Source organism: Amia ocellicauda, chromosome 2 (genome assembly GCF_036373705.1).
Source record: "Amia ocellicauda isolate fAmiCal2 chromosome 2, fAmiCal2.hap1, whole genome shotgun sequence".
NCBI lineage: Eukaryota > Metazoa > Chordata > Actinopteri > Amiiformes > Amiidae > Amia > Amia ocellicauda.
This window is the reverse complement of record NC_089851.1, coordinates 45,967,168-45,981,167: the sequence shown is the minus strand read 5'-3', so window position 1 is coordinate 45,981,167 and position 14,000 is coordinate 45,967,168. Positions and strand designations below refer to the sequence as shown.

Genomic DNA, 14,000 nt, shown 5'->3' with positions numbered 1-14,000 from the left:
TGTAGGTCCATATTCACCTAATTAAAGTCTGGAGTCTTAGTGAGAAATAAGGAACCCACAGGCACATTTTCTTTATCAGCATAACTTTAACTTATAATAATTCAGGTCAGAGCAGTTTCAGTGTATCTTTGCTTAATGTCATGTAATTGCTGTGATGGTGAGTCACAAAGTAAGAGAGATGTGGAGTAGCTTATGAAAGGACTTGGTTCTTTGCTTGTTAGCCCTCTTACATTATTTCTGTAATCATTACCACAAAGGATGATTCAGCACTTCACTTACAAAACATGGGGTAGCTGTGGTAACTTCTCCATATAGCAAAGCTTGTGCTGAATAAAACAATCTTATGAATCTATTTGCATTTCTGCACTTCCATTGGACATGATAAAAAAAAAATTCACTCTATATGATATCTAGGCAGCTACATCCTGTCCCTGTCAATAGGACTCTATGACCTGATTGGGTGAACGTGCTATGTAGGGCGCTATAACAAATTAAAATATAGTTCTTGAATTGATTACCACATAGTGGCCGATCTACAATCATTGTGTTCTCAACACTTTGTTGCAGATTGCATTTATTGTTATAAAGTAGGATAAAGTGTGGTGAAGGTTTTTGAAGTATTCCTGACTGTTTTTATTTGATGTAGAAACTCTAATGTATAGCTGTTTTTGAGGTTATTTTGGCATTATAGTGTTATTTTTTATGTAATGTTTTGTGTGTGTGCACCCCTGTAAGACTCGCTGATTGCCAAGGCATCAGCTAATGGGGTCCTATAAAATAATCAAAAAAACGCAGTGGACCAGTGCTGATGTGTCGCTAACGCCGGCGTCATTCCTCTGATCGAGGTCTTTGGAGTGGCTTGATCAACAGCTTGAGGTTTTAGTCCACACACTGACTAAGCCATGTTGATCAGATTCAGCCCTCATGCAGCTCTGGGTTCTGCTAATATGGAACCGTCTGTGATTCACCAAAAATGTTCCCTAAGGCATCAGTCAGACCATAGGCAAATCGTATCGACCATAAGTGGCAAATTGTGCGTATATCTGGCAGTAATTACATATGACATCACAGTCAAGGCTTCTGCCTTTTCTGAGCCCTGATGTAGAACATTGCCAAGATGTTTCTGGCTACCCTTTAGCATTTGAAAGCCCTTGTTTCCTTGCCTCTGACATCTGCCAGCATGAGTCTTTAGAGGAGTGTGGATTAGGTACTGCTCCAAAGGAAGGGATTATAGTTATTATCTATCATGTTCATCTTTAGAAGAATAAAATAATATCATTCTCTCCCTCATGTTTCACACCCTCCTGTGTTATCTAGGTGTTCTACAAGGATGGAGTAGGTTCTGGGACGGCGGTGAAGGACACGCCGGAGATGGAAAGAGTGCGCCGAAACCAGCAGAACGTCAGCATGGTGAGTGACGGGGACCTCTGTGTGTCTCTTAGGAGGACGCGTCCAGTCGGGACAAGACTGGTCATTTATTTCCTAGGCTTTATTTCACATCTCTCGTCTGTCCTGCTTGGGCATGGTGTGTTTGTATCGGCACACACAGCGAGCAGCTTCACCCGTAAGTCACCATCCTGAGGCTGATGGCAGACATCAGAGATTGGCATGATATTGGTCCTGTTCCAAATGTACCAGCAGAGGAATCCCCCCTTCAGCACTCCCCCATCAAGCCAGCTTCTCAAAGGGGTCACATGACGTTCAGACTTACAGTGTTAAATAACTTGGCTTACAGGCTGAAACGATTTGGAATATGTTTTCAAGTTTCTTTCAGTTTAATTAATCATAACAGTGGAGCTGGTGGGCAAAATCTTTTGGTGTTCATAACTCAGATCTAGTTGATGAGTCAGGGGAACAGGAAAAATCTACAGGATTGTATATATATTTATTGACCAATTTACTCGGCAGTAGTAGCAGAGATGAGTGATAATCAAATGTTTAAAAACGTATAGAAAATTGCCTAAATAAGAAAAGACCTGACACAGATTGAAAGATATTGAAAATATTCTAAAAATAAAATAATACTCATATAATGTACAGGCTCCAAAATGATAGCAACATCTGGTTTCTTATTGCCCTCCAGAATTTGTATTGGGGGAAATGATCCAATCACAGTCAGGCCTTGACTGCCTGCAGACTTACAGTTAGGTCCATACAAATTTGGACAGTGACATGATTGTCATCATTTTGTCTCTGTATGTCACCACAATGGATTTGAAAGGAAACAATCAAGATATGCTTTAAGTGTAGACTTTCATCTTTAATTTGAGGGTAGTTACATCCAAACTAAGTGAATGATGTAGGAATTACACCCATTTTTATATGTGGTCCCCCCAGTTTTAGTGGCTCAAAAGTATTTGGACAAACTAACATAATCATGAATTAAGTTGTGAGTTTCAATACCTGGTTGCAAATCCAAGTCTGGAACCAAAATGATGACAATTGTGTAACTGTCCAAATATTTATGGACCTAACTGTATACTGAGGTAGAAATGGCAGTTAAACATACAGACACATTTCTTTTCAGATTGATCTTGTGTGTAAGGTGATGGCTTAAGCATAGCTGACTCATTGTAGTGGAGTCTGTAAGGCTGTCCAGACGGGCCCCTGATTCTGACCGGCAGTTTAAGAGTCGCAGGAATGTAGCGCTTGCCTGACCGAATTCATCCTTTTAATGAGGATGCTGCATTCCTCCAACACAACTGTGCGCCCTGCGTCTCAATACTCCATGTGAAAGAGCGCTGTTATTATGAAAGATGGTACAAAAAAGACATTCTGTACCACACAATGGGGTTAACTGACATATTCATACTGAAATTAAGGTTAGTTGTTCTTCCAGGCTAAAGAAAAAGTGCATGCATTGTAAAACATGAACACATAATCCTACCATTATGTACAGCCCGCTCTGTGCTAACGATGACAAGTGTATAATGTGTTGCAATTACGTGTGTATTTTCGTTCTTACAAATGCGTCACAGCGTGCAGCGTATCACTAATTTGTCATTTTCTAAAATAAGAAGCTTCATGCTTAATGAATCAAAACAGATTTAAATTATTTCAGGAAAAACTCCAGTGAACACAGACCTATTATCTTATTTATAGCAACATGAGCAAACACGGCTTTTCACACTGCACCTGCACCAGCAAGGCAGCAATTCCAGAACATCAGCGGAGATGTATTTCTGAAGCTCTGCGAAGCACCTCCTCTCTGAAACTCGCGGTGGAAATGAAGGACAGTGGCTCAAACTGGAGCAGGTGCTAAGCTTGCAGGCAACCTGAATGAGAGATACTGGCCAATCCTGTCTGCCTGACATTGTTTTCAGCACTTTTGTTTTTTGTAAGTTTGACTCCTGTAGAAAAGTTAAAGAATCGTGCTGTGATTCCCCTTCTCTGAAAGGACGTTTGAGAGATGAGAGGGGGAAAAGGCCTGAGTTCTTAATGACTTAATTGAAACAGTTATTGATTTAGTTGGTCTACATTAGCACTTGAGATCTTTAGACACTGTGGATTTAAATGTAGCTATAAAAATCTTTTGTCTAGTGATCCTCAAGGATTGGGAAATTATATAATTTCTGTGTAAGAAAGATGACTGTGCTGTAAAATCTTCACCTTGCGATGTTCATTGGGCGTTGTGAGATTCTCTGTGTGATCATTGGAAATTCTTGGTGTGTAAGTGTACACACCCCCACATACAAACCATCCCCTAGAGGCCTACTTTATGGGCACCAGAAATGCTGCTCAGGAATGTGTGTTGTAGATGTCGTCAAACAGAAATTTAGTGTACATATACAAGTGAAGTTACAAGCTACTTTTTATGTCTCGAAGGTTTCTGACATTTCCCATTTCTCACTGTTTTCGTCCGTTTGACACCTGCTCTGTACGCTGACAAGCTGAACTACAGCACAACACTCTGAAAGGGTGTGAGGGGCCACTGCAGGACTGGACGTGACTGATGTCTTGTAATTAGCAGTAGCCAGGCTGGGAGATTAATCACACACAAAATGCTGAGCTAACGTGTACTCAGGTGATTTAGTGAGTTTATTTGGTTATCAGCTGGTTACTTTCTATCGATGCGGTAAATTGCCTTCCCATTCTTGCCATTGTCATTAATAACAGTTTCAGGAGTCTTTATGCAATTGACCTAATTAATGTCGGGTGATTCACAATTCCACAATAGATCTTTCCGGAGCATGCATCCAGTCTTTTCATGGAACTAATTTTTCTTCCATGGGTCTAATTGTAGCTATTAAATAGTATGAATTTCAATGGGATAAGTGAACATGATTGCTTTTTTTTTCTTGGTTATTCCTTGTAAATGTTTAAAGCACAGATACTAAGACATCTATTTCTTCTGTAGGTAAAATATAAAGGCTGCATTGGCCACGCAACGGCCATCCCAGACCCTCCGGAGCTGAAGCGTGTCAAAGACAACCAGAAGATCCTCAGTAACGTGCGTTTTAATTGGCTATTCTGATATTTTCCTATTGTGGCCACAGACGGGTTGAGGTGCCCTGAGTGGTCATTCAGAGGGGCTGAATGAGGCGGCTCCAGTGCTTCTGATGATTGGCCAAAGCAACTCTGTGCCACTCCATCTGCAGCACAGCAAAAAGAGTAGTGCTCTTCCAGTTAATCCCAGGGTTTTCTATTGGATTCATGTTTGGATTCTGAGCAGGATTGGAAATGTGTTCAGTGCTGTTCTCCAGTAACCAGTACATGACTTTGTGACACGGTGTTGTGCCAGGATACTGGTGGCCCCTTACCTCGCCTTTGGCCAGTACCGGCAGCACAATGTTGCCCAAGAATAAGACACTAGACACTGGCAGTTGAAATGCTCTTCAGCAAAACCAGGCTCTTATAGAAACCCACCCCTGGTATGTGAATAAATATACTGGAATACCAGGCAAAAAGGCCAAGTCTATTTATAGAGTTAGAAAGCCTGTCAATCAAAGTGAGAATGACAGTGGGCCCAGCGCTGAGGTTGACCGTGAATTGGTTCAGTACCTCCTCGCACTGCTCCTAACTGTAAGTAGGTAATGTAAAGGAAAGGTTAGAAATGTGAAGGCCTGTAATCTTTGTCATGGAGTGATGGCTGTAATTGTGTCTGAATGCTGACATGTCAACAGGTGAACTATAAAGAGCAAGTGGGCAAGGCGACAGCTGTGGGAATGACTCCGGAGATGGAGAGAGCCAGGAGGAACCAGGATAATATCAGCCTGGCAAGTTTCCACCCCACTGATGGAGTGATTCACATCATTAGAAGACTTGAATTGTATTTTTTACTCTTACTTACTAATGAATGTGGAATAGGAGGCATGTGTCCAAAATAAATGAGTGGTAAGTAAATACAGGAGTTTGAAAGCTACATGACGAAGTCAAAGGTTTATTATTGACACCAAAACATAAAAAAATGTATTAGTTAAGATGACTATTTTGTAAATATATATTTTCTCTGTAATATATATTTTTACAATACAAATGTTTCCTTTTTTGATTTTTACTGATTTTTATATGATTTCAAGGAAGGGAGCACTAACTACACCAGAGCTCTCACACTCAGATGCTGGAGGGCTGCCCGTGTCTTCTGACTTTCACAACATCTGGATGTCTCCATTAGTGACTTAATTTATGACATCATTCATCTCCTTATCTGATCAATTAGACGTATCATATATATAATCTGTGTGTCAGAGCCGGGCCAGCGGGACTTGCGACGTTTGTAACGGTGCTGTGTGTCACAGGTGAAGTACCACAGCGACCTGCGGGAGATGAGGGGGAAGGCGTGTGCTGCGTTTGACACGCCAGAGCTGAGGCGTGTCAAAAAGACCCAGAGCGACGTGTCTATGGTAGCGTGAGGAGAGCAAGGGGCAGTAACATCACTTGCACCTCCACTTGAGTGGCCATGGCTGCACTTTTGCGTTTGTCTGGGAGGCTGGGGGTTAATAGTCGTGTTTCCTTCTAATGTGTCTGCTGAGTCAAGAAGGAGAGCAAAAGTTTTTTTTTTTTTTAATGCAGTTGATGGTGTATCTTCTGTTAATAAAATATTGACACACGTTTTTCCTGTGTGGAGTTTGTGACTAATCGTTCTACTTACAAAATGCACCCCTGTGAGTGTGAAGCGAGCTGCCTGGGTTTGTTGTGTGATTGTGTTTGTGTGTTAAACATAAGTCTCGATATGCCACACTTCTAAACATATTAATCTTCACTGCACTACAAAACATCTACTGTGTATATAAGTAGATTGATATGGATACACATATAAAGCAGTCACTTTAATTTCAAAATTGTAGATAGTGCAGCTCTAATGAAGAAATTACAGGAAATTAAAAATAACAACAATAATAATATTAGTAGGAATAATGTAACACTGGGCATCTGTATCGTTACTCCAGAGTTGTTTTTCACCTTCTTGTATTGCCAAACGATAGCAGTATATAACCTAGATGTGCAGTACCACCATGATTTAGGCTAGTGTTAGTGGAGTTTGTGAAGACCAAACCTCCTTCGACACTCAGTTCTGTGAATGTTTCCTCCAGGCCAAGTACCATGAGGACTTTGACAAGACAAGAGGCCGAGGTTTCACCCCCGGGATGGACGACCCACACATGGACAGACTGCGCAGGAACCACCAGGTGGCCAGCGAAATGGCTTACAAAGGTGTGCACCCACACGTGGTAGAGATGGACAGAAGACCAGGCATCATTGTGGGTGAGTTTCTGGAGAGATTATGCAAGAGCTTTTATATTTATTGATGTATTTATTTAAGTCGTCTCATCGGTCACATGCGAAAAGCAGAACCAGTGTTAAAAAACTAAATAAAGAAGCGTTGAGCTGTTGCTTTAGCCTTTGAGTAGATTTTAAACTTTTTCTGTTAAGGTCTGTGGTCCTGTCATTGGACCAGTTGTCTAAACAGCCAGTTTTGTGTCCAGGACTGTGAGCAGGTTATTTAATGAAGGAGTTGGCTGTACCAAAGACCAGACCAGGGTTGGCATCTGGTGATCTCTGATTCAACTTTGTGTGGGAAAGGTCAAAATATCTGCAACAAACAGCCTCTACACCATCCTGTAGCACATTTTCTAAAGCGCTCTCAGTGCGCTCAACAACCAGTCCATAAGCTCCGCAGTCATTTCGGTCATGCTGGATCCGACTGGTGCTCGTATTTGCTGTAGGGGGCCATAGTTTAAAAGGCTACAGGACGTGAGAGCAAGAGAAATAACCACAGTATCTAGTCTTTCTGAAGATCGTCTTTTTGAGAGACTATCAGAGGACCTCTGTGTCTTGTGGGAACATGCTACTGTCACATTTATGGATGGACTCATGTGGTTTTTCTGATGTTATCATGGGCAGCTGTGTTTTTAAGAACATTCAAATTAAAATATATAAATCATTCTCATCAAGCCGTTAATGTGACACAGAAATGAGACATGAACACAAACATCCAGTTGCTATAGTGATTGTGATATGATTCATGCTGACGGTATTGTTTTGTGTATTTGTTTTATGTGACAGCTTGCGTTTTGCCAACGTGAGTGCTTCATTTATGGCTAAGTTGTCAGCCAGTGTGTATGCCAGAGAATGGATCAGAATGATTCGAACAAATAACTGTTTATAATACAGCATTTTTAGATTTGCGAGCTTCATTTAAAAAAGCATTAATTTATTCAGAAATGTCCCTAGTAAATGATTAACGCATATTTCACAAAATTTAAATAAAAAAATAAAAAGACAGATTCATATTGTTGAGCAACCCCACACTTACCATACTGACATGTTTAAGGTTCCTGGACCATCCTGCTCAAGAGGGGTTGAATAAACGTTTACTCAGCATGATAAATGAATACAAAATAATACAGGAAAAATGACAGCAGGATGTGAGCTCTTTTTCACACTTTACCTGAAACCCTTTTGTTCTCATTCACCTCTGTCTCTCCCTGTGAAAGATCTCAAAGTGTGGCGCACTGACCCTGGCTCCATCTTTGACATTGACCCTCTTGAGGATAACATCCAGTCTAAAAGTCTGCGCAGACTCTCTGGTATTGCTCAGCATTGCTTCCTTTGTTTGTACTTTTCCTTTCTTAGTGGACTTTGATTGGTCACTGTCTTTCATTCTCATGCTTTTCTGCTTTCAGTATGCATTACAGCGAAAATAAATAAATAACGGTTTTCTTTGCTTCAAAAAAGGATGGAAGGAACAGAACTTCTTGACTGTACTTTCCCAAAGTTTAACCTTTGTAGTTGGCACTAATGATATGCTGTCAGGTTGAAATGGAAGCTTTTTCATTTTAAACAAAGCACAGTCAGTGAATGCTGCCTGAAATGTATGACATTAAAAATAAACTGTGCCTCACATAGTCTTTGTTTCCTGTTAGATTAATGTGAGGAATTGCAGAGCAGCAAGTTAGATTTTCAACTCTGCAGACCATTTTGGCAAGAATACGATTCTCTCAAGCGTTACCTATTTCTAGATTTATTTTTGGATGGTTATAATATCTGCTTTGCTTTTCATCTCTAATCTTTCTTCCTTTCCTCGTACGCCTTTCCTATGTTGCGGCTGTAGAGAAAGCAAACTGCGTTAGTAGTTCAAGGTCTCAGTCTGTAAGCACAGTGGGCGACACCAGGTCTGAGGTGTCGGATAAGCTCCCGAGTCTCTCCTGCTACAGCTCCAGCTCGGCCAGGACCTCCGTGGACAGAGGTACAGACACCAGCGTGGACTGCCTAACCTCGAGTGGTAGAGGAAAGCTGACATGGTACCCACAAATACACGATGCTGTGTTGTCAGGTTTGCAAGCTTTCCATCAGCCAGTTAGCAACCACAATGTAGCTGACCAGAACTGCTAGTTCCTGTAGCCAAGGCGCTGATGTCGGTATACAGTGGCTAATTGGAAATAAAGAAAGGATTGCACGCAACTGTACAAACAAAAAGGCACTCCAGCAGGCTAGTGTGCAGACTTTAACAGATCAAGTCCTTGTGATCTGGCACAATGAGAAACTGGTAACGAAGCATCTCTGGATTATGGGCCCATGTCAGCTACCCTAGTCTCTCAAAATGTACAAACTGACATCCACGTGAAGCAGCCTGGGGTTGGTCTCTCACACCTCTCACAGGTCTGTGGATCAACACTTGGGTAGCGTCTGTGTGACTGTACTCCCTTTCACTGTGTGGAAACCTGGCTCACAGGCTGAAGATAACAAGACATTACTGACTTTTCCCCCCCCCCTGGTCAAAAACAACAGAATGCATTATGTGCATTATATGAGGAATGGTATGGATGGCTAAGGGAAGATGCAGCAAAGAGCAAATTACTGCATCCAGGCAACAGAGGACTCAGGCTCGGGTTTTAACTTGACAGGACCATTAATTCCTGTTCCCTGTTGTACATAGTTAACTTCCTTGCTTTTTTGTTGTTGTTGTTGTATATTGTATGTACAAAAAATAAATGATCAAAGAAAGATTGTTTCCAATGATGGGGTATTCTCCATATTAACAAAGGTGATTATCTCCTCTTTCATACTGCATTACCAGCATTCACATCAGGAAGGCCCAGGGACTTTGAAATGTGTGCTGTGTGTTGTCAATCACCTTCAGTGTTCTTTCTTCTTCCTTGTTGGGAGCCAACCAGGTCCACGGCAAGATGGACGACATTCATTCTGTCCCCAGACATTCACAGCACTTCCTGTGCCTTAGGTTTCTTTAAACTATACAGCACAGGCCAAACGTGGGAGAAAAACAGAAATGCAATGTAGGATATATAGCGTGCACCTGTCTTCAAGGCATTTTACACAGTAAAAATACTCCTTAACATACAGCAGAGATTGAGAGAAGAAGAAGAAGAAGATTATATATTTTTTGTATGGTTGTCACACTGACTACACTACACTACACACAAGCTGTGTTGGACGTGTACTGGCTGTCCAGGGTGCAGAGTGTGCATCTTGACTGAGAAATTGACTTGGTTTAAATATCAACAATACTGCTCTTCCCTGGTCAGCCTTGCCGACTTTTTGTTTGTAATGTGTGTGTATGTAATTAGGTAAAGGAAACCTGAAAAGTTTAATCTTAATTGTGGTGGCTGATCATTTGGCATAAAGACAGGAAGGTGTGCTGAAAATACTGCATTCGTGTTTTATTTCCAGAACAGATCAAAGGATTGGCATCGCCACTAACACTCACTGTATTTCTTGTAACTGCATTCATGTTGATGTGGGTACCAAGTACACACATACAGATGTACAGGTATGAGGGGTGTTCATTAAGTGTCGAGCCTAACCTAGATGAGAAAATGAGTATCTCATATGGGCTTTGATAAAAACAGGGATGAACAGGGCAACAACTTGGTAATCATAGTCTTATCTTGTAATATCACAAGATTTACCATAATGTTTATTTCTCACTATGAGATGCATTTAATATACTTTTTCTGTTGGTTTTCAATTTTCTTGGGGAGATGTGTGAGGTTAGAATAGAGACCGCTCTCATTTTCCCCATCAGCCTTCTACAGACAGTGACCACAACTCATACCTTTAACCTTTCAATTTTTGCAAGGAAGAATCGGTGGATAATGACAAAAAATGAAAATGGTGGATAATAAAAAATAAAAAATGTCCAGTGCCACATGGTTTGTGAACCATGTGCAGAGAAGAGAAGGGAATCACTCAGTCAGTCCTTATTTAATATAGCGCTCTTCCCAGGCTGACGAGAGAGGTGGAGAACGGCAGAGAGGAGGAGGGTGGAGGCCTGGGGTTCGGCTGATCTGCCATCAGTATGTTCCTCTCCGTCAGGGGAGGGGCTGCCCGCTGCTGTCTTCTCTTACCCGTGTGTCTGCACACAGGACAGCAACCTTCCTGTTCTTCTTCTCTTTGTGTTGGTGCTGTTTAGCCCCAGTGCTGCCAGGAGCCTACCACCCCGGCGGGCACCCCCAGGGCTACGGATACATGCACCAGACCAGCATGTCCTCCATGAAGTCTGTGCAGTCCCCCCCACACTCTGCCAGCATGGTGAGTGCTGAGGCCACCACCGGCATGGCCCACAAGCAGCAGGGAGATTGCTCAACTTCACGGCGTGCTTTCATTACGGTCTTACGTCCCACAGAAACATGCAGGTTACACAATGGCAGCAATGTGATTATACTTCCTGGGCCAGCTTGTCCGAAGTGAGTGAGGGATTTAGTAGTAACTTGGGTCACCATATATATGTGAGGCAGGTGCTGTAACTTTCTTATACATCCACACATCATGGCTGAGATATGCCACTATACATTATTGTAATAATCAAAACTAAAAATGTCTAAAGATTAGAAATTGCACTAAAGCTGCTGGTTTGACTCTCCTATCAATCTTTCCCCCACTGTGGAAGATCAGTCGCATGATTGGTAACTGAGTATTAATTATTAGTTGCAAAGGATAAATGAGCTGCATGGAAAAGCAGACGTGTGTGTTGCCAGCCTGGGGTCTCAGGGATGGAGTTGCACGTTTTGCATGCACAAGCTATTTCTTAAAAACATGAACAATAATCCTTTTTTTTATTTTTATTCTAAGCTTAAATTGAAATTTCTCCTTAAATCGATTTCTATTTTTTTAATGGTTGAAAGACAAACAAAAACAAGAAGATAAATTATTTTCAATATACCTAATTGTGAAATATGATTGGTCCCTGTATTGCCCATTTCTTGATTGTGCCCTGACATCAACACTTGTGTTGTCTAGTATAATGTACTAATAAAAACAATACTAGTAACTATGTTTACTAGTAGTAGCAGTAGCTAATAATAACTAAATAATAATAAATAAATGTATAAATTACAAAAGAAGAACAATAAAAACAATGAAGGGGTTTTGTCAGACAGTCAGAGCTGGCGGCCGCAGGCTGCAGGTGTCTCCTGATGGCAGGTTTGTGTCTGTCTCCCAGCAGAGAGCATACAGAGCCATCTATGACTACGCTGCCCAGGACCATGATGAGGTGTCCTTCAGAGACGGCGACGTCATCATTAACGTGCAGCCCATCGACGAGGGCTGGATGTACGGCACTGTGCAGAGGACTGGTAAATCCGGGATGCTTCCGGCCAACTACATTGAGACGTTCAACTAAAGGTGTAGAGATCATACTGTGCTTTGCCTTTTTTTTTTTTTTTTTTTTTAACTAGACGACATTGCTAACATTTTAAGAGGCAGGATGAGTGTAAAGGATATTATGACTACTCAGTACTATACTGTATAAACTTTCTGTTCCCTGTCATCTCTTAACGCACTGCTTCATTTTACATCTCATTACGGGACGCAAAGGGTTTTGTAAACTCACCAAATGAACTGAAGTGGGTTTGAGTCGCAGCACAATTGGTTCAGATTAATTCTGCTTTCGTTGGTCTTTAACTTGTAACAGTATGGGGGAGGTAGATCTCAGTCTGCAGGAGCTGCACCGCTGCTGCAGGTTGCCACACAATGTGAAGACGGATGGATGAACTGAAGCACTGGGCCTGTCGGTCATTGACAACCCAGAGCACATCGTATATTAGGGTCTGAAAAAATAAGTACAAAAACAGACATCTGCAAAATTACCTAATAATAACAACTACCCTTCTGGCTGTCCAAAGCTTGGATGCTCAAACTTTTTAAAAACACTCTGGAAAATTCCTCAGTGCTATTGTCAGTGTCCTGCCCAGTCAATGCCCACATCTGAGAGATTGCCACTCCCAGTTCCCAGATGGGTAATTCCAATTTTATGTAAGTAAAGTAATGCCCGAGGGAGGATTGCGTGGCTCTGTGTTAATTGTCATCATGCCACAGTGTCAAATTAGAGCAAGCATTGAATAGTCCAGACAACAGCATCCTCCTTTAAAGCAGTGATCATGGAAGACTTTTCTGAATTTCTGCATGTATTTGTTTTAATTACACATTAAGTCTAATAAAGGAATGCAACCTGATATTGATAGTGAAGAGAAGCTCTTAATTTCCCCATTTCCAACACCAGATTGGCTTTGTTAATGTCCTGTCTGTAGTGAAGCCGTGGGAATGCGTCTCCCCACTGCAGTGAGGACCATCAGAGTCGACGCCCTGTCCCGGCAGCAGCTCTTTCACTCTGTGGGCTTTGACTTAGCACAATCTGGTATTTGCACCTCTTGGCTCATGTGGTGTGTGATGTGATGTGTCGGAGGTCATTGATTTAAAATTTAGGAAAACAATTATTGTAGATAAGTTTCAGTTCGAATATATTTGTCAGGTCGGAACCAGAAGACCAGGGGTTCCTGTGGTCATGTACCAGGTTTTACGGCCCTTTGCAGCCTGTGGCCCTGAGCAGCTCTCGTGGGCCCCTCGGGGCTCTTTCGTGTGAGATGTTAACTGACTCGGTGCACTTCAGCGGCAGCCCCCAGCTTCAAGCAGTTCGGTAATCAAAGCCGTTATGGAGAAGAACATCTTGTAACGTACTTGCAGGAAGGAAGTGACACGCCGTGTGTTCCGGTGGTGCCACACAAGAGTCCCCTGTGGTATGGAAACACAGAGGCTTCTGCTCAGTTCTCTGTGGTCACTGGCAGGCCCACGGTTAGCTAACCTCTACATAGCACTCTGGGCTGTGACTACTGTAAGTCACCCTGGGTAAGAGTATCAGCTATATTAATAAATTAATTACTTAATAATTAATTAAAAACATGACCTGGTACCCTGTAATGATATGCTGATTGATAACACCCCAAGGTTTCATTAATCAAACGGCGCGTTTAAGACTAGTTATTGTGTTACAATGTGTCAGTCATATAATCACCACCAGTGTGACGTAGACGACTTCACCGTTTACAAACCTTTTGTGTCTTTGACTGTTTTCTTTTACATGTAGTCAAAACTGATATAATAAGTCTGCTGTTCATGTTTTTAGAACATAACCACTGGTAATCATTTGTTTAAATAATGAAATTAAATAAAAAAGACTTGATTGTTTGTCAATATTTGATTTTTTTTGTTGTTATTAATTGCAGTGTGACACGTGGAGAAAATAAACAGCTTTGCCAACCCGG

At 41.7% G+C, this 14,000-nt stretch overlaps 1 protein-coding gene across 9 annotated transcripts in view; it reads left to right on the top strand.

Annotated features, from left to right (window-relative positions):
* The window catches only part of nebl (nebulette), a 117,007-nt gene extending 103,007 nt beyond the window's left edge, over positions 1-14,000 (top strand). The window contains exons 23-31 of one of the 9 annotated variants that reach the window (XM_066724537.1): positions 1,318-1,410; positions 4,358-4,450; positions 5,124-5,216; positions 5,739-5,843; positions 6,534-6,705; positions 7,938-8,030; positions 8,555-8,689; positions 10,874-10,992; positions 11,906-14,000. In XM_066724537.1, the coding sequence (XP_066580634.1) occupies positions 1,318-1,410; positions 4,358-4,450; positions 5,124-5,216; positions 5,739-5,843; positions 6,534-6,705; positions 7,938-8,030; positions 8,555-8,689; positions 10,874-10,992; positions 11,906-12,082 (1,080 nt within the window). In that variant the 3' untranslated portion in view covers positions 12,083-14,000. Of the gene's footprint in view, positions 1-1,317; positions 1,411-4,357; positions 4,451-5,123; positions 5,335-5,519; positions 5,844-6,533; positions 6,706-7,937; positions 8,031-8,554; positions 8,690-10,873; positions 10,993-11,902 lie in introns of those variants that run through there. The other 8 variants (XM_066724528.1, XM_066724553.1, XM_066724546.1 and 5 more) reach the window with 8 other exon arrangements.